Raw genomic sequence first — 26311 nt, forward strand, 5'->3', positions numbered from 1 at the left:
CCCTGAGCAGGAGGGTCTGTAGGTCTTCAGAGCCAGCCCACTGCTCAAAGACAGCATCCAGAGTCTCGACGTACCAGGAACCACTCTTGGTATCCCTCCAGGAGACAAACCCTTAGAAAGAGAAAGGGTGGACCTTGTTGGTGTGCCAGGGCCCCCACAGGTCACCCCCCTCCCTGGGCATGGAGACTTGGCACAGTTTCAAGTCTAGCAGTAGCAGCCCACATCTCTGCGGCTCTATCCCTGTCATCCCATTTCGTCCTCACAACCACCTTGTGACTTTGGTTATGGTTCCCATCTTCTCAACCAGGAAACCAAAGGCTCCGGAAAGTCAGGTGTCTCCCCCATAGGTGTTAGAAAACTACCACCTATTCTGTGCCAGGCTCTGTGTTCAGTGACGTGCCAGCCACCTTGTTTAATCCCCATGACAACTCCTGAGGTATGATTATATTCCGGTTTTAAAGATGAGGAGGCTGAGGCAGAGCCAGGACCAGGGTGAGGCAATAAAGCGCACAAACCCAAGAGCATGTGCCTCCTTAAACTTTGCACCCTAGGCACCGCCTTGCCTCACTCTGGGCTGGGCTCAGAGTCACACAAGTGGCAAGAGGCAGAACCAAGACCCAAGAACAGGTCTTATCTTCCCCACCACAGCTGCCTCTAGGGCAGGTGAGAGGACCCACTGGGCCTGGAGGACGTGTCTCCTGGTGCACTCACCTGGGAAGGTGGAGTAGGACACGAAGATATCACTGGGTGTGGGCAAACTAGCCACGGCGTCTGGCTGGTCAGAGTTCCCCAGGCCTTCCAGCAACGGGGCGGCATCTGACTCGGGGTTTCTGCCAGAGGCCCTGTTTTTAGGGGAAGCAGAGGCCACCTCAAATCCATGGTCTTTCTGCTCTGCAAGAAGTAGACACAAACACCAATTTGACACCAAAACACAGACCAGAGATCCTTTCCTCGCTTCTTGGTGCCATCCAGCCTGTCCCCAGCCTGAGATGGTTTGATATCCCCTGAAGGCAGGGTCTCAGTGTCGGGCAGACACAAGCAGGCAACGGAAACAGAGCTTCACTTCAGAGAAACGACAGAAGTATCAGATGTGTTATGGACTGAATTGTGTCGCCCTAAAAAGATATGGTGAAGTTCTAACCCCCATACCTGTCAATGTGACCTTGTTCGTAAATAGGGTTTTTAAAGATGTTATCAGTCAACACAAGGTCATACTGCGGTAGGGTGGGTCTTAATTCTAATGGCGTCCTTATAAAAGAGAAGAAAAGACGCAGAGAGACACTCAGGGGGAAGACCAGATGAAGACGCATCGACAAGCCAAAAAACACCCAGGGCGACCAGAAGCTAAGTGAGACAGGGGAGGATCTTCCCCTAGAGCTTCAGAGAGCACATGGCCCTGCCACATCCTCAATGCAAACAACTAGCCTCCAGAACTCTGCAGCGATAAATTTCTCTTCTTAGAAGCCACTCAATTTGTGGCATTTTGTTATAGCAGCCCCAGAAAACTAATACAATGCTGATTAAATAAAATTGGGGGAGAAAAAGGAGAATGCAGAAATTTCACAAATGGCTCTAAAAACAAGTTACGGAACAGTACATAAAGTACGGCCCATTTGGCATATTTGTTATAGATAAATAGATGGGTGGGTAGGTGGGTGGGCGGGCAGGTAGGCAGGTAGGTAGATACTACAAAGGAAGAAAAATCTGGAAAGAAACACTCCAACTTATTAGCAGTGGCTACTACTGAGGAACAGGACTGGGGGTGGAGGTGAGCAGAGGCCTTTCCCTTTCCACCTTTGTACAGCCCTGAAGCCTTTTCTTTCTTTGTTTTTTAATGAGCACGAACTGCTTTTGATCTCCGAGTTTACCTTTAATACCTACACTGGTCACTTCGTCTTTAACCACATTTACAGCCTCTTCCCCACCACACGTAAAAACCCCAACATAAGGATTTAAAACAAAGCCCAGCCACCTTCACGCCATTGCAAAGACAACTGTGGCTGCTAACGGTTTGCTGCATCTCCTTCCAGTCTTTTTTCTATTTGTTGTCGCCTGGTTATCAACACATTACAGGTTCAACTAATCGTGCTTTTTCCCCTTATTACGGCAGCACAAGGATTCCCCATGGGTCACTACAGAGCCTTCTTTGAGGTCATGGTTTACGACAAGATGGTGAAACATACATGCATGCACACATGTCCACAGACACACACATTTTCACAAATGCGCATGTCCACACATGTCAACACACACACGTCCGTACACGTGCACACAAGTCCACACAAACACGTCCGCACGCGTGCACGCGCACACACACACACACACACACACACACACACACGGCACCCCGGGCTACAAAGCTCCTGCACAGGCACTGAGGGGAAACAATGGTAAAGGGAAGATGGGTTCTTCTGTCTCAAGGGCTAAAAGACCAAACTGAGAAAACTATGTCCTCATTTACACTGAGAATCGCACTAAAAAGAGCCACATAAAGCTTGTGTTTCTCTTTTTTTTTTTTTTTTGTAGGAATATAGTGAGGAAAGTGTCCACTGTATCACACAGTATCCTCTCTATGAAAGGGAGCCCTGGTGGCACAACGGTTAAACTCTTGGCCGCTGACCGAAAGGTTGGTGGTTCAAACCCAATCAATGGCTCCTCGGGAGAAAGACCTGGCAATCTGCTCCCGTAAAGATTACAGCCTAGAAAACCCTATGGGGCATTTCTGCTCGGTCTCATGGGGTCACTATGGTCAGAATCACCTCAGTGGCACCTAATAACAATATTCCCTTTTCATGACAACTGAGGGAGGCAATTTCTTAGGTCACAGCACCAAGACTGATTCTCCTGAAAAATGCAGCTTCTGTCTTATGGAGGCTGTGGATCTTATGAGGGATCTTATCTTGCTTCAGCTGCAAAGCCAAATTTGCAGGCCATCGCTAGCAAGTAGGTAAGACCTCACCATAAGTATTTCTGGGTACCGAACTTACTCTTATTTTCTTCATTCCTCAGATTTCCTCTCTCTCTATTTTGTTCTACTACATCATTTGTATTTGGTCTTAGCTGCCATCCAGTTGGCCCCTGACTTACAGCGATCCCATGTACAATGGAACAAAACATGCCCGGTCCTACACCACCCATCCCCATGACCGGTTGAGGATCAGACCATTGTGATCCACAGGGTTTTCACTGGCTGATTTTCAGAAGTAGCTCACCAGGCCTTCTTCATACTCTGTCTTAGTCTGGAAGCTCTGCTGAAACCTGTCCAGCATCATAGCAACACACAACTCTCCACAGACAGACAGGTGTAGCTGTGCACGAGGTGTACTGACCAGGAATCAAACCCGGGTCTCCTGCTTGTCTTTCTCAAGCTATCTCAAATCTTTTTCTGGAATCAAAGGAGGCATGAGAAGCATGCCAAATAATAACACAAACTCAAAAGTAACAGGATCCGTGGAGACGTTTCCACCTCTGGCCCAGTAATTCCACTCCTGGAAACATATCCTAAGGAAATAATTCTATTAAGGCCAAAAGCTCAACGTATATAAAGACATTTGTGATCGTGTTAGCCAAAAATTGGATATCACCTAAATGGCTAACATTAGGGAAATGGTTTGGTACATTATTGCATATCACTGAAATGGAACATTATAAAGCCATTTGAACTAGCGATTATAAAGACTGAGGAGATGTAGAAAAATGCTTAAGGAATAATGTGAGACGAGAGAAGCAGACAGCCCGTGGTCCAGGATCCACGGGTAAGAGGCCAAATGAGATGCCAGTCAGGCTCCTACAGGATTTTTGTTGTTGTTGTTAAGTTCTCAACTTTTCTGTCTTTTCAGTCTCAGAATCCAAACTCCCTGTTATGGATTGAATTGTGTCCCCCCCAGAACGTGTGTCAACTTGGCTAGGCCATGATTCCCAGTATTGTGTGGTTGTCCACCATTTTGTCACCTGATATGATTTTCCTATGTGTTCTAAATCCTACCTCTATGATGTTCATGAGGCAGGATTAAAGGCAGTGATGTTAATGAGACAGGACTCAATGTTTAAGGTTAGATTGTATCTTCAGTCAATCTCTTTCGGGATATAAGAGCAAAGGAAGCAGAGAGACGGGGGGCCTTATACCACCAAGAAACAAGAGCCAGGAGAATAGCGTGTCCTTTGGACCAGGGTCCCTGCGCTGAGAGCTCCTCAACAGAGGAAGATTGATGACAAGGACCTTCCTCCAGAGCCGATAGAAAGAAAGCCTTCCCTTGGAGCTGGCACCTTGAATTTGGACTTCCAGCCTCCTAGACTATGAGAGAATAAACTTCTCTTTGTTAAAGCCATTCACTTGTAATGTTTCTGTTACAGCAGCACTAGATAACTAAGACACTTCCCAAAAGCACTGGCAGGCTGGACAACAATGAGGTCAGGCAGGACTCGGGCCACACACACCTAAACCACAGAGCTATCAACTAATGTGCAGGGACCAGGATTATTCTGCCCCACATTTTTCCGCCTCTCAACCATCCTGTTGCCTTCCATGGAGGCTGTTATGGGTTGAACTGTGTCCCCCCAAAAACATGTGTCATAGGCCATGATTCCCAGTATCATGTGACTGTCCACCATTTTATCATCTGATGTGATTTTCCTATGTGTTGTAAATCCTACCTCTACGATGTTAACGAGGCAGGATTAGAGGCAGTTATGTTAATGAGGCAGGACTCAATCGACAAGAGTAGGTTGAGTCTTGAGTCAATCTCTTTTGAGATATAAAAGAGAAAAGCAAGCAGAGAGACACGGGAACCTCATACCACCAAGAAAGAAGTGTCTGGAGCAGAGGGCGTCCTTTGGACCCAGGGTCCCTGTACCTGAAAAGTTCCTATACCAGGGAAAGATTGATGACAAGGACCTTCCCTCAGAGCCAACAGAGAGAGAAATCCTTCCCCTGGAACTGGCACCCTGAATTTTGACTCCTAACCTACTAGACTGTGAGAGAATAAAGTTCTCCTTGTCAAAGCCATCGATTTGTGGTATTCCTGTTATAGCAGCACTATATATATAACTAAGACAGAGACCCTGAACCTGCAGTGGGGCTTTCTTAGATCTGTGAAAACTTTTCGATCTTATTTATAGCTTTCTCAGTTCATCACTTCTAATTACTTTCTTGGTAGGGATTCTGGTATCTGCTCTAGGTGTCTGGGGATAACTTGAAGTGGACAGGGAGGGGGACGTAGGATGTGAGTGTGGGACTGCTGCCAGATCTGCCTGGGCAGCCTGAGGCAGCTGGAGGCAGGGGCATTTACATTGGGGACCCCAAAAGAAAGGCCTAGGAGATGGGCTGGGCAGAGACACTGCTGTGAAAAAAGGAGATGGAACAATGGCATCAGAGAGGGGAAGAAGAGAGTGAGTCAGTGGGAACGCGAGGTGTGCCTTTATTCACCTGTCATTCCTCATTCCACAAATCTGGTGTGAAGTCCTAGCCTACAATGCAGTTTATGTGCGGATTTCTTCTTAAAGAGCTCATTAGTTCAAAACATCCTGTAAGGCAAGACTCATCTTCCCATAAGAACGAATACAAAGCAGAAGGAGGATGCTTTCACTCAGCACATAAAATCCACAATGGCTGGAACATGCCGTTGTTGCCTTCTGCCTTCTTATGAACTCTAGGATTCTGAGGAGAGGTCACCCCAAAATTAACGTTTCGGTCTAATCCAGGCAGCTGCTTGGCTTTCACCATGGCCTGGTATCACATGGACATTCTATACTACAGTTACTGACTAGAAGCACGTTCTTGTGCCCTGGAGCTCGCACAACCTCCTAATGAAGAGGTGGATAACGTGTCGGAGGTTCCTCTTCATTGTTTTAAATTATAACAACAGTGAATTTAAAAAGAGCAACATTAAGAGTCACCAAAATTTCAGCCGACCTTCTGCGGCACCAGCGCTGACAGAGAAGGCAGACGGGTCTACATTTCTCCTCCCTAGTTAAGTGGCGCCACCATGTGGCAAGAGCGTTAAACACACGGTCATGCCACCTGCCAGGGCAAAGCAGGGACAGGAACTCAAGTTTGTCGGACTCAAAAAGTGCCATCTTAATCATTGCACTCCAGCTTGCAAATCTTGCTGTTCCCTGTGAGTCTTCTAATTAGGCACTGGCGGAAGGGGTGGTTTCAGGGGCCGGGGCGGAGTTGTTAGATGCTGAATCAGTTTTCAACTCATGGCAACCCGTTGTAACAGAGGAGGACTGCCCTACTGCCCCCCAGGGTTTTCTAGGCTGTAATATCTACTGGAGCAGATTGCCAGGTCTTTCTCCTGCAGACCCACTGGGTGAGTTTGAACCACCAACCTTTCAGTTAGCAGCCAAGCAAAAACTTAACCACTGTGCCACCAGGACTTCTTAATAAGTGGGGAAGGGGCAGTCTAAATTATTTCAAATTTTGCTCATAGCTTTTTTTATATGGTTCTACTTCAAATTCAAGTAATTAGAATCCACAAAAGACGCACCCCTACTAGGAGCTTTGTGCCAGGCTGGGGACCTGGCTGTGGGGCAGACAGGCCTGTGCCCCCCGAAGAGCTGACCGTGTGATGGGCCTTCTCAATTCAAAGAGAAAGTGCTAGGATGGCCCTGGGGTGTAGCACTGCCTGGTTCTCCCCATTCTTTGGGAGATCGCACCAAGGGGCAAGAAACACCCTTCCAACAGCCAACACCTGAGGAGCCCAGGGCAGAGGGGACTTAACCCATTGCCATCGAGTTGATTCCAACACAGAGTAAAGCTATGAGAGAGAGCAGAACTGTCCCGTAGAGTTTTCAAGGCTGTAATCTTTAAGGAAGCAGACTGCCACGACTTTCTCCTATGGAGTGGCTGGTGGGTTCGAAACACCAACCTTTCAGTTAACAACTGAGCACTTAACCACTGCGTCGCCAGGGCTCCTTAGAAGGAACTTGCTGGGACTGAACTCCCAGTGTTCTCAGCTTCCACCCTCAAGTCCCACAATTTCAGGAAGCATAATGTTTCTTTCCCACTACTCCCTTTTTTTTTTTTTATTTTTAAGAGAAAAATCAAGTAATATGAAGTACGAATTAGGTTTAAAGTCAGAGCACATGAGCACATGGCAAAACGACAAATAATTCTTAAAAATCCCTCAAATCATTAGGAGCTGGGCCCTTTGGAATTCAAAGGCCAATAATTAAATTCTTTCAGTTCTCTTTGTAGTTCAGCTAGGGCCTCCCTTTTCCTGAGACCGTGGGAAAAGGGCCTAGCTTGATGGGCACTGGGGGAATGCTGATAAGAAAAAAAATTTATTTTTTCTCCCTCCTATGCTGGGAGCCCTGGTGGCACAGTGGTTAAGAGCTCAGCTGCCAACCAAAGAGGTCAGCAGTTCGAATCCAACAGGTGCTCCTTGGAAACCCTATGGGGCAGCTCTACTCTATCCTATAGAGTCGCTATGAGTCAGGATAGACTCAATGGCAATGGGTTTGTTTTTTTTTTTTTTGGTATGCTTTTTGTTTGGCCAAGTCTCTAGAGTTGAATTTGTCTGAGTTAAAAGAACCCATGACGCTACTGCATCACGAAGCTGAAGACTAAAACCAAAATCCAAACCAGCTGCTGTCAAATCAGTTCTGACTCATGGCGGCCCTGTATGTGTCAGAGCAGAACTGTGCTCCATAGGGCTTTCAGTGGCTGATTTTTCAGAAGCAGATCACCAGGCCTTTCTTCTTATGCTCCTCTGGATGGACTCAAACCGCCAACCTTTCAGTTAGCAGCAAGCACAGTAACTGTTCACACCACCCAGGGACTCAGAAGACTACCAACCTCTGAGGAGTGGACGAAGCTACACCAGCTAGATCCAAGTACGGCTGTATGGCCAACTGTGACCACATTTGGGACCCTCTAGCTGCCAAGAGACCCAGTGAACATCATGAGGGGCTAGGTGGAGAAGGAAGTAGCTGGTAGCTCCTTCCCCACTGGATTCACCCTCAGGGAGGGAGAGGAGCTCCTTACCCCCACCACAGGCCTGGATGAAAAAGAGCTTGGGCTTCCCTCCCAAGCTTGGGCAGCCGGTTCCATTGAAGATGTTCACAATTCTCTCAATGGACAAAGAATTTCCATCCGTGCCATAGACGGCCCCCGGGAACTGGCGGTGACTGACCTAGAAGACCAAGAATTTTGGTTTTAAACCAAGAAGTTTGGGCAGGAATCCAACAGCCTTCTGAGGATTTATGGGGGCCAAGCATTCAGAAGGTCCCAGCTGGGGACAAAGGGTTGAGTCTGGAAGGGCCCCGGTCAGCATCTATTCCAGGAGTCTTAACTTCATGTGCCTACAGGGGCCAGATGGCCTGACAGTGAGACAAGGAGGGTGGGGAGGAGCTAATGAACTGGAGAGTGCCAGCCAGCTTCCGCTAGATCAGTGGTTCTCAAAGTGGGTCCCTGGACTAGCAGCATCAGCATCACCTGGGAACTTGTAAGAAATGCAAATCCTCGGGCCCACCCCAGACCTCCCAAATCAGAAACTCTGGTAGTGGGACCAGCATTCTGTGCTTTAACAAGTGGTCCAGGTGCCTGGCATGCAGCTAGGTTTTGAGAAGCACTGCTCTAAACTAACTCTTCTTCAACTCCAATGTGCATGAGAATCACCTGGGGATCTTGTTAAGGTGCAGATTCTGAGGCAACAGGTCCAAAATGGGCCTGGGAGTCTGCATTTTTCACAAGCTCCCAGGTAATGCCCATACTGCCAGTCCAGGGGCTTCACTGTGAGAGAAAGGACCAAGAGGGAAGCTATACCCAGCTACAGGCCAGAGTCTTGCTCTGTGAAGTTGCCAGCCTGAGTGAGGCCAGGCCTCTGGGTTTTTTTTCAAGAGAAGCCAGAAATCCTGATTTTTGTGTGAAATAGGCCAGTTCTGAAAACACTGTGTGGAGTAGAGGGGGACTACAGGCCCCAATTTGTGACTGATCTGTCCAACCCCCTCGACTTGGAAGATGGGGAAACTGAGGGCCAGGCAGGGGTAGGGGCTTGGCCTCAATGACCACCCAGCACGCTGATGGCCAAGTCCAGAGAGGGCCCAGTGTCCTGACTGCCATCTAGTAGCAAAGGGCTGGAACAATGACTAGAGGACGGGGACAAGAGCTGAGAGCTCCAAGTGCTGTTCCCGGCTCTGAACAAAATCTGGGGGTCGGGGCTGTGAGCAGTGTGTGTCCCCTCCCTCCCTCTCCCAGATGCCTTCTCCCAGGAGCACCACCCGACCCAGGAAGGAGCATCCAACTCCTCCCTGGAGGACCAGATGGCTTCCAGGCAAACAGTAGGGGAGTGGACAGGGCCCCACGCTCTTTTCCACAAAGCTAAGGGTGTTCCAGACATGGGAGGGGGCAAGGATCCTACACAGCCTCTCAGCTCTTACCCTGTGCCTGCCTGAGGGGCTGAGGCCCCGTCAGGGAGGCTCCTACCTGACAGCCGTGGGAGAGGATGACCACCACACAGCAGTCCAGAGCACCATGGTCCCGCTGTGCCAGCTCCACCAGGGCCAGGAACATTTCCTATGAGAGAAGGGTACGGTCGAGCCAGAAGGGCTGAGGAATCAGGTCCCCATTCTCGCTCCTTCTGGGCAATAAAAGGGTCTGCCCTGAAGGCCTAGGCAGAGCACTTTTCTGTCCCAGGGGCCACATGCTGAAATAATGAGTCACAACTGTCATAATGGTACCATTCTTGGGGAACAAATGTTGTACTGGGTGCCAGTTCTCTTAGCCATCACAATGACCCCATGAGGTGGGTATCCTCTAACAAGGAAACTGAACCACAGGGAGGTCACCCGGCAAGGAACCAAGAGAACCAGTCCTATCTAAGCTCTGAGTCTGACATCGAAACTTGTAACCACTGAACCATACTGCCTCCCACAGTCCTACAGACATAAGGGCTCACCGTGGGCACCAGTTTACTGTAGGGTCCCTGGAGGACACCGCCCTGCCCAGCCCCTCACCCCTCTCCACGGGCAGTGACCATACCTTGGCAGTCAGGTCACACTTCACCTCCACCATGAAATGCAGCAATCGGAAACGTCGCTGCAACTTTTCACAGTCAATATTGGAGCCAGTGCGGGTGCCAAGCCCCGACTGGAGGCAGAAGTTCACATTGTTGAGAATGAGGCAGTAGCCACAAGGGTCGGCGTCCAGGACGTATGCCTGCCCAAGCACAGGGACCAGTGTGAACCCAGGGTCTCACTGCACCCCTCCAAAGAGAAGGCAGCCCCCCAGTTTTCGCACATGTGGCTGACAGTTTGCAGAGGTGGGATAGAAAATGGCATCTGCCTCCCGCTGTAGGAGTAGCACGGTCGACACCCAGCATTCCAGGAAGAACAGACTGCAAAGCAGATCAGTGTAAGCACTATCTGTGTGTTATGGATTAAACCGCATCTCCAAAAATATGTGCTGGAATCCTAAACCCTACGCCTGTGGATTGTGATCCTACTTAGAAAGGGTTCTTTGTTACGTTAACAAGGCCATATCAGTGCAGGCTGTGTCCTAAACCCTCTGAGTTACAGTAATACCTGCAAAAGTCAGAACCTGTGTAAGGCAGAAACCTGTCAGAGAAGGAAAACTCACTGGGCATCTGTGAGGTAGGATTCTTAATACAGAACGATAGAAAACTGGTAAGCACCCTGTCATAGGCAGAAACCTTCCGAGACCCTGAAAAGTAAGGCAGTCCTCTGGAGTTCCAGCTGTCACAGGTATCACTGAATAAGGAGCAGCATAGACACAGAGACAAGGAAGAACAAACTGGGGGGAAGGAAGGGAGGGTTAGATGAAACATGGAGATCACCAAGGAACGAGGAACACCAGGACTACAGACACTGAAAGGGACGAGGATCTGCCCCAGAGTAAACAGAGGGAGAAAGCCTTCCCCTATAGCCAGTGCCCTGAATTCGGACTTCTAGCCTCCTGAACTGTGAGAAAATAAATGGCTGTTCTTTAAAGCCATCCCCTTGTGGTATCGCTGTTTCAGCAGCACTAGCAAACTAACACACAGTGTGACTTGCAAATAGATAAACTTCAGCGAGATATTTAGCTCCCATCTCGGTATTCAGTATGGGAGCTGCCAGCTTAGAAATCCAACACTCGTAACATTCACCCAAGAAAAAACCTCATAGATCATCCAGCCCAGTGGTCCTTAATCGGCGGTGCACCAGAGGATGCTGTCCACAGACTCAGGCCCAAGCCCACCCTCAGGGCGGCAGAGGCAGCTCCTGCTCCAGGCCCAGGAATCCTCTCTCACAGCACAGTATCTGTTGCTGCTGTTAGTTGCCATGGAGTTGACTCTGACTCACGGCCACCTTATGTACAACGGAACAAAACCTTGCCCTGTCTGTCCTGTGCCATGTTCACGATCGATGGTATGTTTGAGTCCAGTGTTGTCGCTAAGGTGTCAGTCCATCTTACTGAGGGCTTCCCTCGTTTTTGCCAACCCTCCTGCTGACATGTCCAAAGTAAGCATGAAGAAGTCTTGCCACCCTCACTTCTAAGGTTGTAAGAATGGTTCTATTTCTTCTTAGACTGACTTGTTCATTCTTCTGGCAGTCAGTAGTACATTCAACATTATTAGCCAACACCACAGTTCAAATGCATCAATTCTTCTGTCTTCCTTTTCACTTATCACTACATACTTATATTTATATATGTATTTGTGTGTCTGCTTTTTTAACTTCTCTATCGCGTGCTTTAATTGTGGCCCCACAAGGGTTTGAGACACGTGTGGTCTGTTCCCCAGGTATCCCCAGCATGGAGCCCAGGGCTGGCGCACAGGGATGACCCAGTAAATATCTGTGAATGTAAGTGACTGATTCGGTCTGGGGTGGACACCACACCTGATTCTGAAGCCCACCCCTGGTGAAGTCTGACTCCTTGACTTTACAGCTGAGGAAAGAGCAGGCTGGGCAATCTGCTGCAGCAAGTACTATGAGAGGCCGTGGTTGTGGGAGGGCTAGACTAGAACCTGACTCTCCCCTGGGATGGGTACCCTATGTTCCTGATACACCCATGGGGAGGGCCTGGGGAATGAGAATGCAAGAGCCCAATGCCAGAGCAACTGGCCCCAAATCGCATGAAGACTCACCAAATCAGTGTTTCCTCCCGGTCTCAGAGCACCTGGAGAGAGAGAGAAAGAGAGAAACCATGAATGCCAGGGTCCGATGGGTGAGGGGAGGAGGGATGCCGTGAGGAAAGTTCTGACAAAAATGAAGAGGAGCAGGCACTCAGGAACCCTCAGGCACTGCTAGTGAGAAAGTCAAATGGTCCAGCCACCTTGGAGAGGTGCTTAGTAGCTTCTAAAGTTAAGAAGGCAGTGGTAGCTGAGTGGTAGAGTTCTCGCCTTCCATGCGGGAGACACAGGGCGGTTCCCGGCTAATGTACCTTCTGCATATCCACTACCCATCTGTCAGTGGAGGCTTGCATGTTACTATGATGCCGAACAGGTTTCAGCAGAGCTTTCAGGGTAAGACGGACTAGGAAGAAAGGATTTGTGATCTATTTCCAAAAATCAGCCAATGAAAACTCTATGGATCACAATGGCCTGATCCGCAACTGATCACGGAGATGGCACAGGACTGGGCAGCATTTGTTATGCTGTGCATGGGGCCACTGTGAGTCAACAGCAGCTAACAACAACAACAACCAAGTTAAACACACACCTACCTTCTGACCAGTAATTCCACTCCCCAGCGTATAACCAAGAGAAATGAGTGCCTACGAGCACAAGAAGACTTGGCTAAGAATTCTCATTGAAGGAGCCTTATTCATAATGCCCTATACTGGAAGCAACCCAAACATCCATCAACAAGTTGAAGGATAAGCAATTGTGATCCTCCAGCCATACAAGGGAAAACAACTGGCCTAAAAAGGAACAAGATAAGAATATATAAAACAGCATTGATAATCTTGAAAACATTATGCTAAGGGGAAAAAAACAGACACGGAAGAGTGTCTGTGGAGTGTGATCCCATTTATGTGACATTCTAGAAGAGAGAGGGGTAAGGAAAGCTCCAGGAGAGCAGACGTTCCCTGTTTGCACAACCCATGGGGCCCAGCACACAGTAGGCCCTTAGGAAATATTTGCAGAACAAATAAATGAGTTTCTCCTTCAACGTCAAAAGAATTTTCACTTAGCAAGAACTCAGCTAGCCACCAATCTATGAGGTCATGGAGCTTTTCTTTCTTTTTTTAAACAGAGAGGACACAATCACTACCTCCAAGTTGTCCTGGAGCCTATATTCAAGTTCCAACAATGCTTAGAGTAAGCATGGACCCCTTGCTGGGAATTAATATCTCATCAGTTTAAAGCCACAACAGAAAAGCAGTCACGCCCCATTTTTTTATTAGAAATTGTCTTACCTGGCCTGAAGACACCTATTAGGCCACTAACTAATTTTGAGAACTTTTGTTCATTTCCAAAATTCCACCGTACCCAAAAAATACAACTGTCATCCACTACTGAGAGATCCATTCATTCCCCGAATTACCACAAAAGATCCACAAAGCAAAATGGCTGCCCTCAAGGGGTTCATGAGGTATAGTGACAGAACGCTTGCCCTACCTCCAATCACACAGGGTGGTTTAGATGACCTGAGAAAGTATGGTGTATATTAAAAACTAATATAAACATTTAAAGAGATCTTATTGCTACTACTATTTACCCTTCAGATTTAAGCTCCTACTGGGAATAAATGTTCACAACAAACAGGAAATAAAATACCTCACAAAAGAATAGGAGGCTTCAAGCCCAGACTCCTGGTCCTAAATGGCTCAAATCAACATTTTCTATGACCAGATAACAGTTGAACTTTGTATTTTGCCTGCCTCTTTTACAACACGATAATAAAGTGTGTGAGCAATTCCAGGACAGGCCTTCGTCCTTATACCTCAGGTAAATGCAGCTTAATATCCTCATGGCGTTTGTTCTTTTCTCTGCTTAATGGGCTGTCCGAAATCATACAGTTATTCAGCACAGAAAACAAATATACCACTTTTTGTCCAACACATTGGAAAAAATGTTTGGGCATTTTACTCATTGCTGGGAAAATGACCACCTTCACTCACTCATGGCTGGTGAGATTTATAAAACGGTACATTTTGGAAGTACAAGTTGGTAGCATCTGTCAGAGAGAATATGTATCCTTAACCCAGCTATTCCACTTCCAGAAACGTAACCCCCAGTCAGATCCACAGGCAAGGCTATGGCAGAAACAACATAAATGACCATAAACCAAACCAAACCAAACCCCTTGCCATCGAGTCAATTTCGACTCACAGCAACCCTATAGGACAGAGTAGAACTACCCCATAGGGTTTCCAAGGAGCGCCTGGTGGATTTGAACTGCCAACCTTTTTTGGTTAGCAGCTGTAGCTTTTTAACCACTATGCCACCAGGGTTTCCTGACGATTAACAGGAGTTGGATAAATGAAATACAGTGTAGGGCACGTGTGGGGCTACACAGCACAGCATTGGAATGTGGAAGCCCGGACTGAAATCCTGTTTCCACTTCTCACTAGTGTGTGATTTGGGACAAACCATTTCCCAATCTGTGTTTACTGTGCTCAACACGAAAATGGGAAATTGTAGCACCTACGGAAACCCTGGTGGCATAGTAGTTAAGAGCTACAGCTGCTAACGAAAAGGTCAGCAGTTCAAATCCACCAGACGCTCCTTGGAAACCCTATGGGGCAGTTCTACTCTGTCCTATAGGGTCGCTATGAGTCAAAATCGACTCAATGGCAACGGGTTTGGGCTTGGTTTGTAGCACCTACCTCGCCCTGGAGTTGGGAAGATTAAATGAGATCATTTATGTAAGCGCTTCAAACAGTGCTCAGCAATAGTAACCATTACTGTTACTACTAACATGCGTAGGCAACCATGGAGTAGGAGGCGCTAGATCTCCATACTGTTGCTATGAAACAAAGCCAGAATTGAAAACAACCCACATATCCATCCACAGGAGAATGGATAAATAAACTGTGGATTATTCGGGAATACTACCCAGCAATGAAGGTGCCCTGGTGGCGCAGTGGTTAAGCACTCAGCTGCTAACTGAAAGGTGGGAGGTTCAAACCACCAGCCACTCCACAGGAGAAAGATGTGGCACTCTGCTTCCCTAAGATTACTGCCTTGGAAACCCTACAGGGCAGCTCTACCCTGTCCTAAAGGGTCCCTATGAGTCGGAATCGACTGGATGGCGATGGGTTTGGTTTTTAAGGGATTCATCCAACGATGACAAAGACGGAAATTACTGGTATGTGAAACAACATGAATGAATCTCACCGATATAATGATGGGGAAAGAAGCCAGGATTCCATCTGTACTGAAGTTCAAGGACAAGCAAAAGGGATTTATGATGATAGAGGTCATTGCCTTGGCGGGATGGAGGGGTGGGAGTAGACTGAGAAGGGGTACAAGAGAGTCTTACAGGACGCCAGAACGTTCTGTATCATGGTCATCTGGGTTTTACCTGTAATGCGCACACAGGTAAAAATTATCCAGCTGTACTCTTGGGATTTATGCATTTCACTGGATATATATTATACCTCATAAAAAAAAATTAAGTGAAAGAAGAAAATTACAGAACCGTGCGTGCTGTATAATTCTTTTTAAAAAAAACACACATATATGTTGCTATATTCACAGAAAAACTTTTTTTAAGATACATACCAAACTGTTAAAGAAAATATGAAGACATAAACCTATGATTTCCTAGGCCGTTTGTTCTAAACAAAGGAGCCCTGGTGGCACAGTGGTTAAGCACTCAGTTGCTAACCGAAAGGTCGGCAGTTCGAACCCACAAGCTGCTCAGCAGAAGAAAGATGTGACAGTCAGCTTCCTTAAAGATTACAGCCTTAGAATCCTTATAGGCCAGCTCTACTCTGTCCTGTAGGGTCGCTATGATTCATACTTGGCTCCAGGGCAATGGGTTTGGTTTGGTTGGATTTATTCTAACCGTGAACTCCCACATCGTCTTGGTGAAGCAGACCCCATGGGACTGGCAGACAAAATCAACCTCACCATTTTTTGTCTCCTTTTTCACTGGGAAAGGCCACTAGTGATTGGGTCCTGTACTGTCCCCTTGCAAATTTTGGCTGACACAGTGATGGTACCATCACACACTTACCTGCACTCATGAATATGCAAAGTACTTTTGCACGGAAGATCTCACTTCATCCCCCAAGTTTCTATAAGCCAAATAATCAATCAGAGCACTGATCTCCAATTCGTTTTCCTTTATCCATTAACAGATATCTCATGGGCAGCATGGTAAGCCATAAGATAAGCTATAGAGCTAAAAAGACAGCGTGAAATGATAGAAAAAATAATGGCATCACACCCAAGTTCTACCACTTACCAGCCTTATGACCTTAGGCAAACTATTTAACCTCCTTGAGCCTGAGTTGGAAACCCTGGTGGAGTAGTGGTTAAGTGCTACGGTTGCTAACCAAAGGGTCGGCAGTTTGAATCCGCGAGGCGCTCCTTGGAAACTCTATGGGGCAATTCTACTCTGTCCTACAGGGTCGCTATGAGTTGGAATCGACTCGACGGCACTGGGTTTGGTTTTGTTTTTTTGGAGCCTCAGTTTACTCATCAACAAGGATGGGTGTAATGACACCTGCCCTGCAAGGCTGTTTGAGGGATGGTGGTATGGGTATGTAGGCACCTGATGCTGGCATAGCCCTCCTTCCTGACCCCAGGCCTGGGCTAGTCCTCACTACCCACTTAGACACAAAAGCAAATCCTAAGTAATTAACTTGATCTAGAAACAGTGATCAAAATCCAGGACATCCAAAACAGGCTGTTCAGAGAAGGGGCCATCAAAATTAAATCTCCTAAAGGCCTCCAGAATATTCCACCCATCTCCTATGTTGTTGTTGTTGTTGTTAGGTGCCATTAAGTCAGTTCTAACTCATAGCGACCCTTTATACAATGGAGCAAAACCCTGCCCTGATGTACACCACCCTCACAATCATTATGCTTGAACCCATTGTTGCAGCCACTGTGCCAGTTCATCTCACTGAAGCTCTTTCTCTTTTTTGATGTCCTTCTCCAGGGACTGAACCCTCCTTATAATATGTCCAAAGTACGTGAGACATAGTTCTCGTCATCCTTGCTTCTAAGGAGCATTCTGGCTGTACTTCTTCCCAGACAAGTTTGTTTGTTCTTCTGGCAGCCCATGGTATATTCTATGTTCCTCCCCAACACCATCATTCAAAGGCTTCAATTCTTATTGAAAACACCATGGTTTCGGTCAGGCATACCTTAGTCTTCAAGGTGACATCTTTGCTTTTCAACACTTTAAAGAGGTCTTTTGCAGGAGATTTGCCCAGTACAATGTGTCTTTTGATTTCTTGACTGCTGCTTCCATGGGTGTTGATTGTGGATCCAGGTAAAATGAAATCCTTGACAACTTCAATCTTTTCTCCGTTTATCATGATGTTGCTTATTGGTCCGGTTGTGAGGATTTTTGTTTTCTGTATGTTGAGGCATAATCCATACTGAAGGCTGTGGTCTTTGATCTTCATCAGTAAGTGCTTTGAGTTCTCTTCACTTTGAGCAAGCAACGCTGTGTCTATCTGCATATCACAGGTTGTTAATGAGTCTTCCTCCAACCCTGATGCCCCATTCTTCTTTATACAGTCCAGCTTCTTGGATTATTTGCTCAGCATACAGCCTGAATAAGTACGGTGAAGGATACAATCCTGGCACACATCTTTCCTGATTTTAAACTACACAGTATCCCCTTGTTCTGTTCTAACGACTGCCTCCTGATCTATGTACAGGTTCCTGATGAGCACAATTAACTGTTCTGAAATTCCATTTTTCACAGTGTTATCCATAATGTTATGATCCACACAGCTGAACACCTTTGCATAGTCAATAAAACACAGGTAAACATCTTTCCGGTATTCTCTGCTTTCAGCCAGGATCCATCTGATATTAGCAATGATAGCATTGGTCCCATGTCCTCTTCTGAATTCGCCTTAAATTTCTGGCAGTTCCCTGTTGATGTACTGCTGCAGCTGCTTTTGAATGATCTTCAGGAAAATTTTACTTGCATGTGGTATTAATGATATTGTTCAATAATTTCCACATTCAGTTGGATCATCTTTCTTGAGAATAGGCATAAATATGGATCTCTTCCAGTCGATTGGCCAGGTAGCAGCTATCTTCCAAATTTCTTGGCATAGGCAAGTGAGCACTTTCAGCCCTGCATTCATTTGTTCCAACATCTCAAATGGTATTCCATCAATTCCCAGAGTCTTGTTTTTCACCAATACCTTCAGAGCAGCTTGACCCTCTTCTTTCAGTACTATCAGTTCCTGGTCGTATGCTACCTCCTGAAATGGCTGAACATCGATCAACTGTTTTTGGTATAGCAACTCTGTGTATTCCTTCCATCTTGTTTTGATGCTTCTTACATCGTTTAATATTTTCCCCATAGAATTCTTCAATATTGCAACCCAAGGCTTGAATTTTTTCTTCAGTACTTTCAGCTTGAGAAATGCCAAGCATATTCTTCCCTTTTAGTTTTCTATCTCGTCTTTGCACATGTCATTATCATGCTTTACTTTGTCTTCTAGAGCTGCCCTTTGAAATCTTCTGTTCAGCTTTTTTACTTCATCGCTTCTTCCACTTGCTTTAGCTACTCAGTGATCAAGAGCAAGTTTCAGAATCTCTTCTGACATCCATTTTGGTCTTTTCTTTCTTTCCTGTTCTTGATGACCTCTTGCTTTCTTCATGTATGATGTCCTTGGTGTTATTCCACAACTCGTCTGGTCGTCCATCATTAGTGTTCAGTGCATCAAATCTATTCTTGAGATGGTCTCTAAATCAAAGTGAGATATACTGAAGATCATACTTGGCTCTCATGAACTTGTTCTAATTTTCCTCAGCTTCAGCTTGAACTTGCATAGGAGCAATTGATGGTCTGTTCCACTGTTGGTCCTGGCCTTGTTCTGGCTAATAACATTGAGCTTTTCCATTGTTTCTTTCCACAGATGTAGTCGATTTGATTCCTGTGTATTCCATCAGGCGAGGTCCATATGTCACCATTTTTGTTGGTTAATAAAGGTATTTGCAATGAAGAAGCCACTGGTCTTGCAAAATTCTATCATGCGATCTCCAGCATTGTTTCTATCACCAAGGCCAGATTTTCTAACTACTGATCCTTCTGTGCTTCCAGCTTTTGCATTCTAGTCACCAGTAAATATCAATGCATCCTGACTGCATGTTCGATCAATTTCAGACTGGAAGAGTTGGTAAAAATCTTCAATTTCTTTATCTTTGGCCTTAGTGGTTGGTGGGTAAATTTGAATAACAGTCGTGTTAACTCTCCTATGAGCATTCAAAAAGATAATCCTGAGATTCGGGGGGGCGGAGCCAAGATGGCGGACTAGGCAGACGCTACCTCGGATCCCTCTTACAACAAAGACACGGAAAAACAAGTGAATCGATCACATACATAACAATCTACGAACCCTGAACAACAAACACAGATTTAGAGACGGAGAACGAACTAATACGGGGAAGCAGCGATTGTTTCCAGAGCCTGGAGCCAGCGTACCAGTCAGGTATGGCACAAGCACAGAGAGCGGCTCCACCCCCCTGAACTAACCCCGGGAGGGGGACCAGCCGGTTCCACGGGCGGCGTGGGACGCAGCCAATAGGAGAAGTCCCTGGGAGGCAGTGACTGGTCTTGGAGCAGAAAGAGCAGCATCCGAGCCAGGGAACCGTCCCGCAGGGATTTGGACTGGACGCAGGTACGCCATAAACACGGAGAGTTGCTCCACCCCCCTGAACTAACCCCGGGAAGGGGACCAGCCGGGTCGCACGGGCAGCGTGGGACGCAGCCGGTAGGAGAAGTCCCCGGGAGGCAGCGACTGGTATTGGAGCGGGGAGAACAGCATCCCAGCCGGGACACTCGGTTACGGCACAAGCACGGGGAGCTGCTCCACCCATCTGAACTAACCCTGGGAGGAGGCCCAACTGGTTCTCGGGGGCGGCCCGGCCATGCGGCTGGAGGGACGAGAAGTCCCCAGGAGGCAGCAACTGATTTTGGAGTCGAGAGTGCACCGTCCCAGTAGGGGAGCCTTGACGCTGGGCGTGGGGCTGGAAGCGGAGGATCTGACCGTGACTCCAGCGGGCCAGACCCCCCGGGGGCAATCTCCACACAGCCAGCACACATAGGCGACGTGCCCGCGGGAATCTCAGATATAATAGTCATTCCAAGCAAGACAAGCAACTCTGGCTATATTCTGAGCTGCTACTCTCCTATCTCTCTGTTCCCTCCCCCACCCTCCCCAGGCAGCTTCATTAACATCTGGATAGCCTGAGCCAGAGGGAGAACTCTGATAGGGATCTGACTGCATTTTTTTTTTAGCGGATTTTCTGGAAAAACTAGTTTCCCAGTGATGGCTCGGAGACAACAATCCATATCAAACCACTTAAAGAAGCAGACCGTGACAGCTTCTCCAACCCCCCAAACAAAAGAATCAAAACCTTTCCCAAATGAAGATACAATCTTGGAATTATCAGATACAGAATATAAAAAACTAATTTACAGAATGCTTAATGATATCACAAATGAAATTAGGATAACTGCAGAAAAAGCCAAGGAACACACTGATAAAACTGTTGAAGAACTCAAAAAGATTATTCAAGAACATACTGGAAAAATTAATAAGTTGCAAGAATCCATAGAGAGACAACATGTAGAAATCCAAAAGATTAACAATAAAATAACAGAATTAGACAACGCACTAGGAAGTCAGAGGAGCAGACTCGAGCAATTAGAATGCAGACTGGGACATCTGGAGGACCAGGGAATCAACACCAACATAGCTGAAAAAAAATCGGATAAAAGAATCAAAAAAAATGAAGAAACCCTAAGAATTATGTGGGACTCTATCAAGAAGGATAACCTGCGGGTGATTGGAGTCCCAGAACAGGGAGGGGGGACAGAAAACACAGAGAAAATAGTTGAAGAACTCCTGACAGAAAACTTCCCTGACATCGTGAAAGACGAAAGGATAGCTATCCAAGATGCTCATCGAACCCCATTTAAGATTGATCCAAAAAGAAAAACACCAAGACATATTATCATCAAACTCACCAAAACCAAAGATAAACAGAAAATTTTAAAAGCAGCCAGGGAGAAAAGAAAGGTTTCCTTCAAGGGAGAATCAATAAGAATATGTTCTGACTACTCAGCAGAAACCATGCAGGCAAGAAGGGAATGGGACGACATATACAGAACACTGAAGGAGAAAAACTGCCAGCCAAGGATCATATATCCAGCAAAACTCTCTCTGAAATATGAAGGCGAAATTAAGATATTTACAGACAAACACAAGTTTAGAGAATTTGCAAAAACCAAACCAAAGCTACAAGAAATACTAAAGGATATTGTTTGGTCAGAGAACCAATAATATCAGATATCAGCACAACACAAGGTCACAAAACAGATCGTCCTGATATCAACTCAAATAGGGAAATGACAAAAACAAACAAATTAAGATTAATTAAAAAAAAAAAATACACATAACAGGGAATCATGGAAGTCAATAGGTAAAAGATCACAATAATCAATAAGAGGGACTAAATACAGGAGGCATTGAACTGCCATATGGAGAGTGATACAAGGCGATATAGAACAATACAAGTTAGGTTTTTACTTAGAAAAATAGGGGTAAATAATAAGGTAACCACAAAAAGGTGTAACAACTCTATACCTCAAGATAAAAACCAAGAAAAACATAACGACTCAACTAACATAAAGTCAAGCACTATGAAAATGAGGATCTCACAATTTACTAAGAAAAACGCCTCAGCACAAAAAAGTATGTGGAAAAATGAAATTGTCAACAACACCCATAAAAAGGCATCAAAATGACAGCACTAAAAACTTATTTATCTATAATTACCCTGAATGTAAATGGACTAAATGCACCAATAAAGAGACAGAGAGTCACAGACTGGATAAAGAAACATGATCCATCTATATGCTGCCTACAAGAGACACACCTTAGACTTAGAGACACAAACAAACAAAAACTCAAAGGATGGAAAAAAGTATATCAAGCAAACAATAAGCAAAAAAGAAGAGGAGTAGCAATATTAATTTCTGACAAAATAGACTTTAGACTTAAATCCACCACAAAAGATAAAGAAGGACACTATATAATGATAAAAGGGACAATTGATCAGGAAGACATAACCATATTAAATATTTACGCACCCAATGACAGGGCTGCAAGATACATAATTCAAATTTTAACAGAATTGAAAAGCGAGATAGATACCTCCACAATTATAGTAGGAGACTTCAACACACCACTTTCGGAAAAGGACAGGACATCCAGTAAGAAGCTCAACAGAGACACGGAAGATCTAATTACAACAATCAACCAACTTGACCTCATTGACTTATACAGAACTCTCCACCCAACTGCTGCAAAATATACTTTTTTTTCTAGCGCACATGGAACATTCTCTAGAATAGACCACATATTAGGTCATAAAACAAACCTTTGCAGAGTCCAAAACATCGAAATATTACAAAGCATCTTCTCAGACCACAAGGCAATAAAACTAGAGATCAATAACAGAAAAACTAGGGAAAAGAAATCAAATACTTGGAAACTGAACAATACCCTCCTGAAAAAAGACTGGGTTATAGAAGACATCAAGGAGGGAATAAGGAAATTCATAGAAAGCAACGAGAATGAAAATACTTCCTATCAAAACCTCTGGGACACAGCAAAAGCAGTGCTCAGAGGCCAATTTATATCAATAAATGCAAACATACAAAAAGAAGAAAGAGCCAAAATCAGAGAAGTGTCCCTACAACTTGAACAAATAGAAACTGAGCAACAAAAGAATCCATCAGGCACCAGAAGAAAACAAATAATAAAAATTAGAGCTGAACTAAATGAATTAGAGAACAGAAAAACAATCGAAAGAATTAACAAAGCCAAAAGCTGGTTCTTTGAAAAAATTAACAAAATTGATAAACCATTGGCTAGACTGACTAAAGAAATACAGGAAAGGAAACAAATAACCCGAATAAGAAATGAGAAGGACTACATCACAACAGAACCAAATGAAATTAAAACAATCATTTCAGATTATTATGAAAAATTGTACTCTAACAAATTTGAAAACCTAGAAGAAATGGATGAATTCCTGGAAAAACACTACCTACCTAAACTAACACATTCAGAAGTAGAACAACTAAATAGACCCATAACAAAAAAAGAGATTGAAACGGTAATCAAAAAACTCCCAACAAAAAAAAGCCCTGGCCCGGATGGCTTCACTGCAGAGTTCTACCAAACTTTCAGAGAAGAGTTAAGACCACTACTACTAAAGGTATTCCAAAGCATAGAAAATGACGGAATACTACCCATCTCATTCTATGAAGCCACCATCTCCCTGACACCAAAACCAGGTAAAGACATTACAAAAAAAGAAAATTATAGACCTATATCCCTCTTGAACATTGATGCAAAAATCCTCAACAAAATTCTAGCCAATAGAATCCAACAACACATCAAAAAAATAATTCACCCTGATCAAGTGGGATTTATACCAGGTATGCAAGGCTGGTTTAATATCAGAAAAACCATTAATGTAATCCATCACATAAATAAAACAAAAGACAAAAACCACATGATCTTATCAATTGATGCAGAAAAGGCATTTGACGAAGTCCAACACCCATTCATGATAAAAACTCTTACCAAAATAGGAATTGAAGGAAAATTCCTCAACATAATAAAGGGCATCTATGCAAAGCCAACAGCCAATATCACTCTAAATGGAGAGAACCTGAAAGCATTTCCCTTGAGAACGGGAACCAGACAAGGATGCCCTTTATCACCGCTCTTATTCAACATCGTGTTGGAAGTCTTAGCCAGGGCAATTAGGCTAGACAAAGAAATAAAAGGTATCCGGATTGGCAAGGAAGAAGTAAAGTTATCACTATTTGCAGATGACATGATTATATACACAGAAAACCCTAAGGAATCCTCCAGAAAACTACTGAAACTAATAGAAGAGTTTGGCAGAGTCTCAGGTTATAAAATAAACATACAAAAATCACTTGGATTCCTCTACATCAACAAAAAGAACACCGAAGAGGAAATAACCAAATCAATACCATTCACAGTAGCCCCCAAGAAGATAAGATACTTAGGAATAAATCTTACCAAGGATGTAAAAGACCTATACAAAGAAAACTACAAAGCTCTACTACAAGAAATTCAAAAGGACATACTTAAGTGGAAAAACATACCTTGCTCATGGATAGGAAGACTTAACATAATAAAAATGTCTATTCTACCAAAAGCCATCTATACATTTAACGCACTTCCGATCCAAATTCCAATGTCATATTTTAAGGGGATAGAGAAACAAATCACCAATTTCATATGGAAGGGAAAGAAGCCCCGGATAAGCAAAGCACTACTGAAAAAGAAGAAGAAAGTGGGAGGCCTCACCTTACCTGACTTCAGAACCTATTATACAGCCACAGTAGTCAAAACAGCCTGGTATTGGTACAACAACAGACACATAGACCAATGGAACAGAATTGAGAACCCAGACATAGATCCATTCACGTATGAGCAGCTGATATTTGACAAAGGACCAGTGTCAATTAACTGGGGAAAAGATAGCCTTTTTAACAAATGGTGCAGGCATAACTGGATATCCATTTGCAAAAAAATGAAACAGGACCCATACCTCACACCATGCACAAAAACTAACTCCAAGTGGATCAAAGACCTAAACATAAAGACTAAAACGATAAAGATCATGGAAGAAAAAATTGGGACAACCCTAGGAGCCCTAATACAAGGTATAAACAGAATACAAAACATTACCAAAAATGATGAAGAGAAACCCGATAACTGGGAGCTCCTAAAAATCAAACACCTATGCTCATCTAAAGACTTCACCAAAAGAGTAAAAAGACCACCTACAGATTGGGAAAGAATTTTCAGCTATGACATCTCCGACCAGCGCCTGATCTCTAAAATCTACATGATTCTGTCAAAACTCAACCACAAAAAGACAAACAACCCAATCAAGAAGTGGGCAAAGGATATGAACACACATTTCACTAAAGAAGATATTCAGGCAGCCAACAGATACATGAGAAAATGCTCTGGATCATTAGCCATTAGAGAAATGCAAATTAAAACTATGATGAGATTCCATCTCACACCAGCAAGGCTGGCATTAATCCAAAAAACACAAAATAATAAATGTTGGAGAGGCTGCGGAGAGATTGGAACTCTCATACACTGCTGGTGGGAATGTAAAATGGTACAACCACTTTGGAAATCTATCTGGCGTTATCTTAAACAGTTAGAAATAGAACTACCATACAACCCAGAAATCCCACTCCTAGTAATATACCCTAGAGATACAAGAGTCTTCATACAAACAGATATATGCACACCCATGTTTATTGCAGCTCTGTTTACAATAGCAAAAAGTTGGAAGCAACCAAGGTGTCCATCAACGGATGAATGGGTAAATAAATTGTGGTATATTCACACAATGGAATACTACGCATCGATAAAGAACAGTGACGAATCTCTGAAACATTTCATAACATGGAGGAACCTGGAAGGCATTATGCTGAGCGAAATTAGTCAGAGGCAAAAGGACAAATATTGTATAAGACCACTATTATAAGATCTTGAGAAATAGTAAACCTGAGAAGAACACATACTTTTGTGGTTACGAGGGGGGGAGGGAGGGAGGGTGGGAGAGGGGTTTTTTATTGATTAATCAGTAGATAAGAACTGCTTTAGGTGAAGGGAAAGACAACACTCAATACATGGAAGGTCAGCTCAATTGGACTGGACCAAAAGCAAAGAAGTTTCCGGGATAAAATGAATGCTTCAAAGCTCAGCGGAGCAAGCGCGGGGGTCTGGGGAACATGGTTTGCGGGGACTTCTAAGTCAATTGGCAAAATAATTCTATTATGAAATCATTCTGCATCCCACTTTGAAATGTGGCGTCTGGGGTCTTAAATGCTAACAAGCGGCCATCTAAGATGCATCAATTGGTCTCAACCCACCTGGAGCAAAGGAAAATGAAGAACACCAAGCCCACACGGCAACTAAGAGCCCAAGAGACAGAAAGGGCCACATGAACCAGAGACCTACATCATCCTGAGACCAGAAGAACTAGTTGGTGCCCGGCCACAATAGATGACTGCCCTGACAGGGAGCACAGCAGAGGACCCCTGAGGCAGCAGGAGATCAGTGGGATGCAGACCCCAAATTCTC

At 44.9% G+C, this 26311-nt stretch overlaps 1 protein-coding gene across 2 annotated transcripts in view; it reads right to left on the reverse strand.

The window, feature by feature from the left end:
• LOC126072598 (caspase-9-like) overlaps positions 1–26311 on the reverse strand; it is a 34123-nt gene that overhangs the window by 4137 nt on the left and 3675 nt on the right. For both annotated transcript variants that reach the window (XM_049877994.1, XM_049877993.1), the window contains exons 3-8: positions 12087–12118; positions 9983–10159; positions 9428–9517; positions 7988–8135; positions 712–891; positions 2–111 (exon numbers count right to left, since the gene is read on the reverse strand). In XM_049877994.1, coding sequence (XP_049733951.1) covers positions 2–111; positions 712–891; positions 7988–8135; positions 9428–9517; positions 9983–10159; positions 12087–12118 — 737 coding nt within the window. The remainder of the gene's footprint in view (position 1; positions 112–711; positions 892–7987; positions 8136–9427; positions 9518–9982; positions 10160–12086; positions 12119–26311) is intronic.

The sequence above is a fragment of the Elephas maximus genome, chromosome 3 (assembly GCF_024166365.1).
Source record: "Elephas maximus indicus isolate mEleMax1 chromosome 3, mEleMax1 primary haplotype, whole genome shotgun sequence".
Lineage (NCBI taxonomy): Eukaryota > Metazoa > Chordata > Mammalia > Proboscidea > Elephantidae > Elephas > Elephas maximus.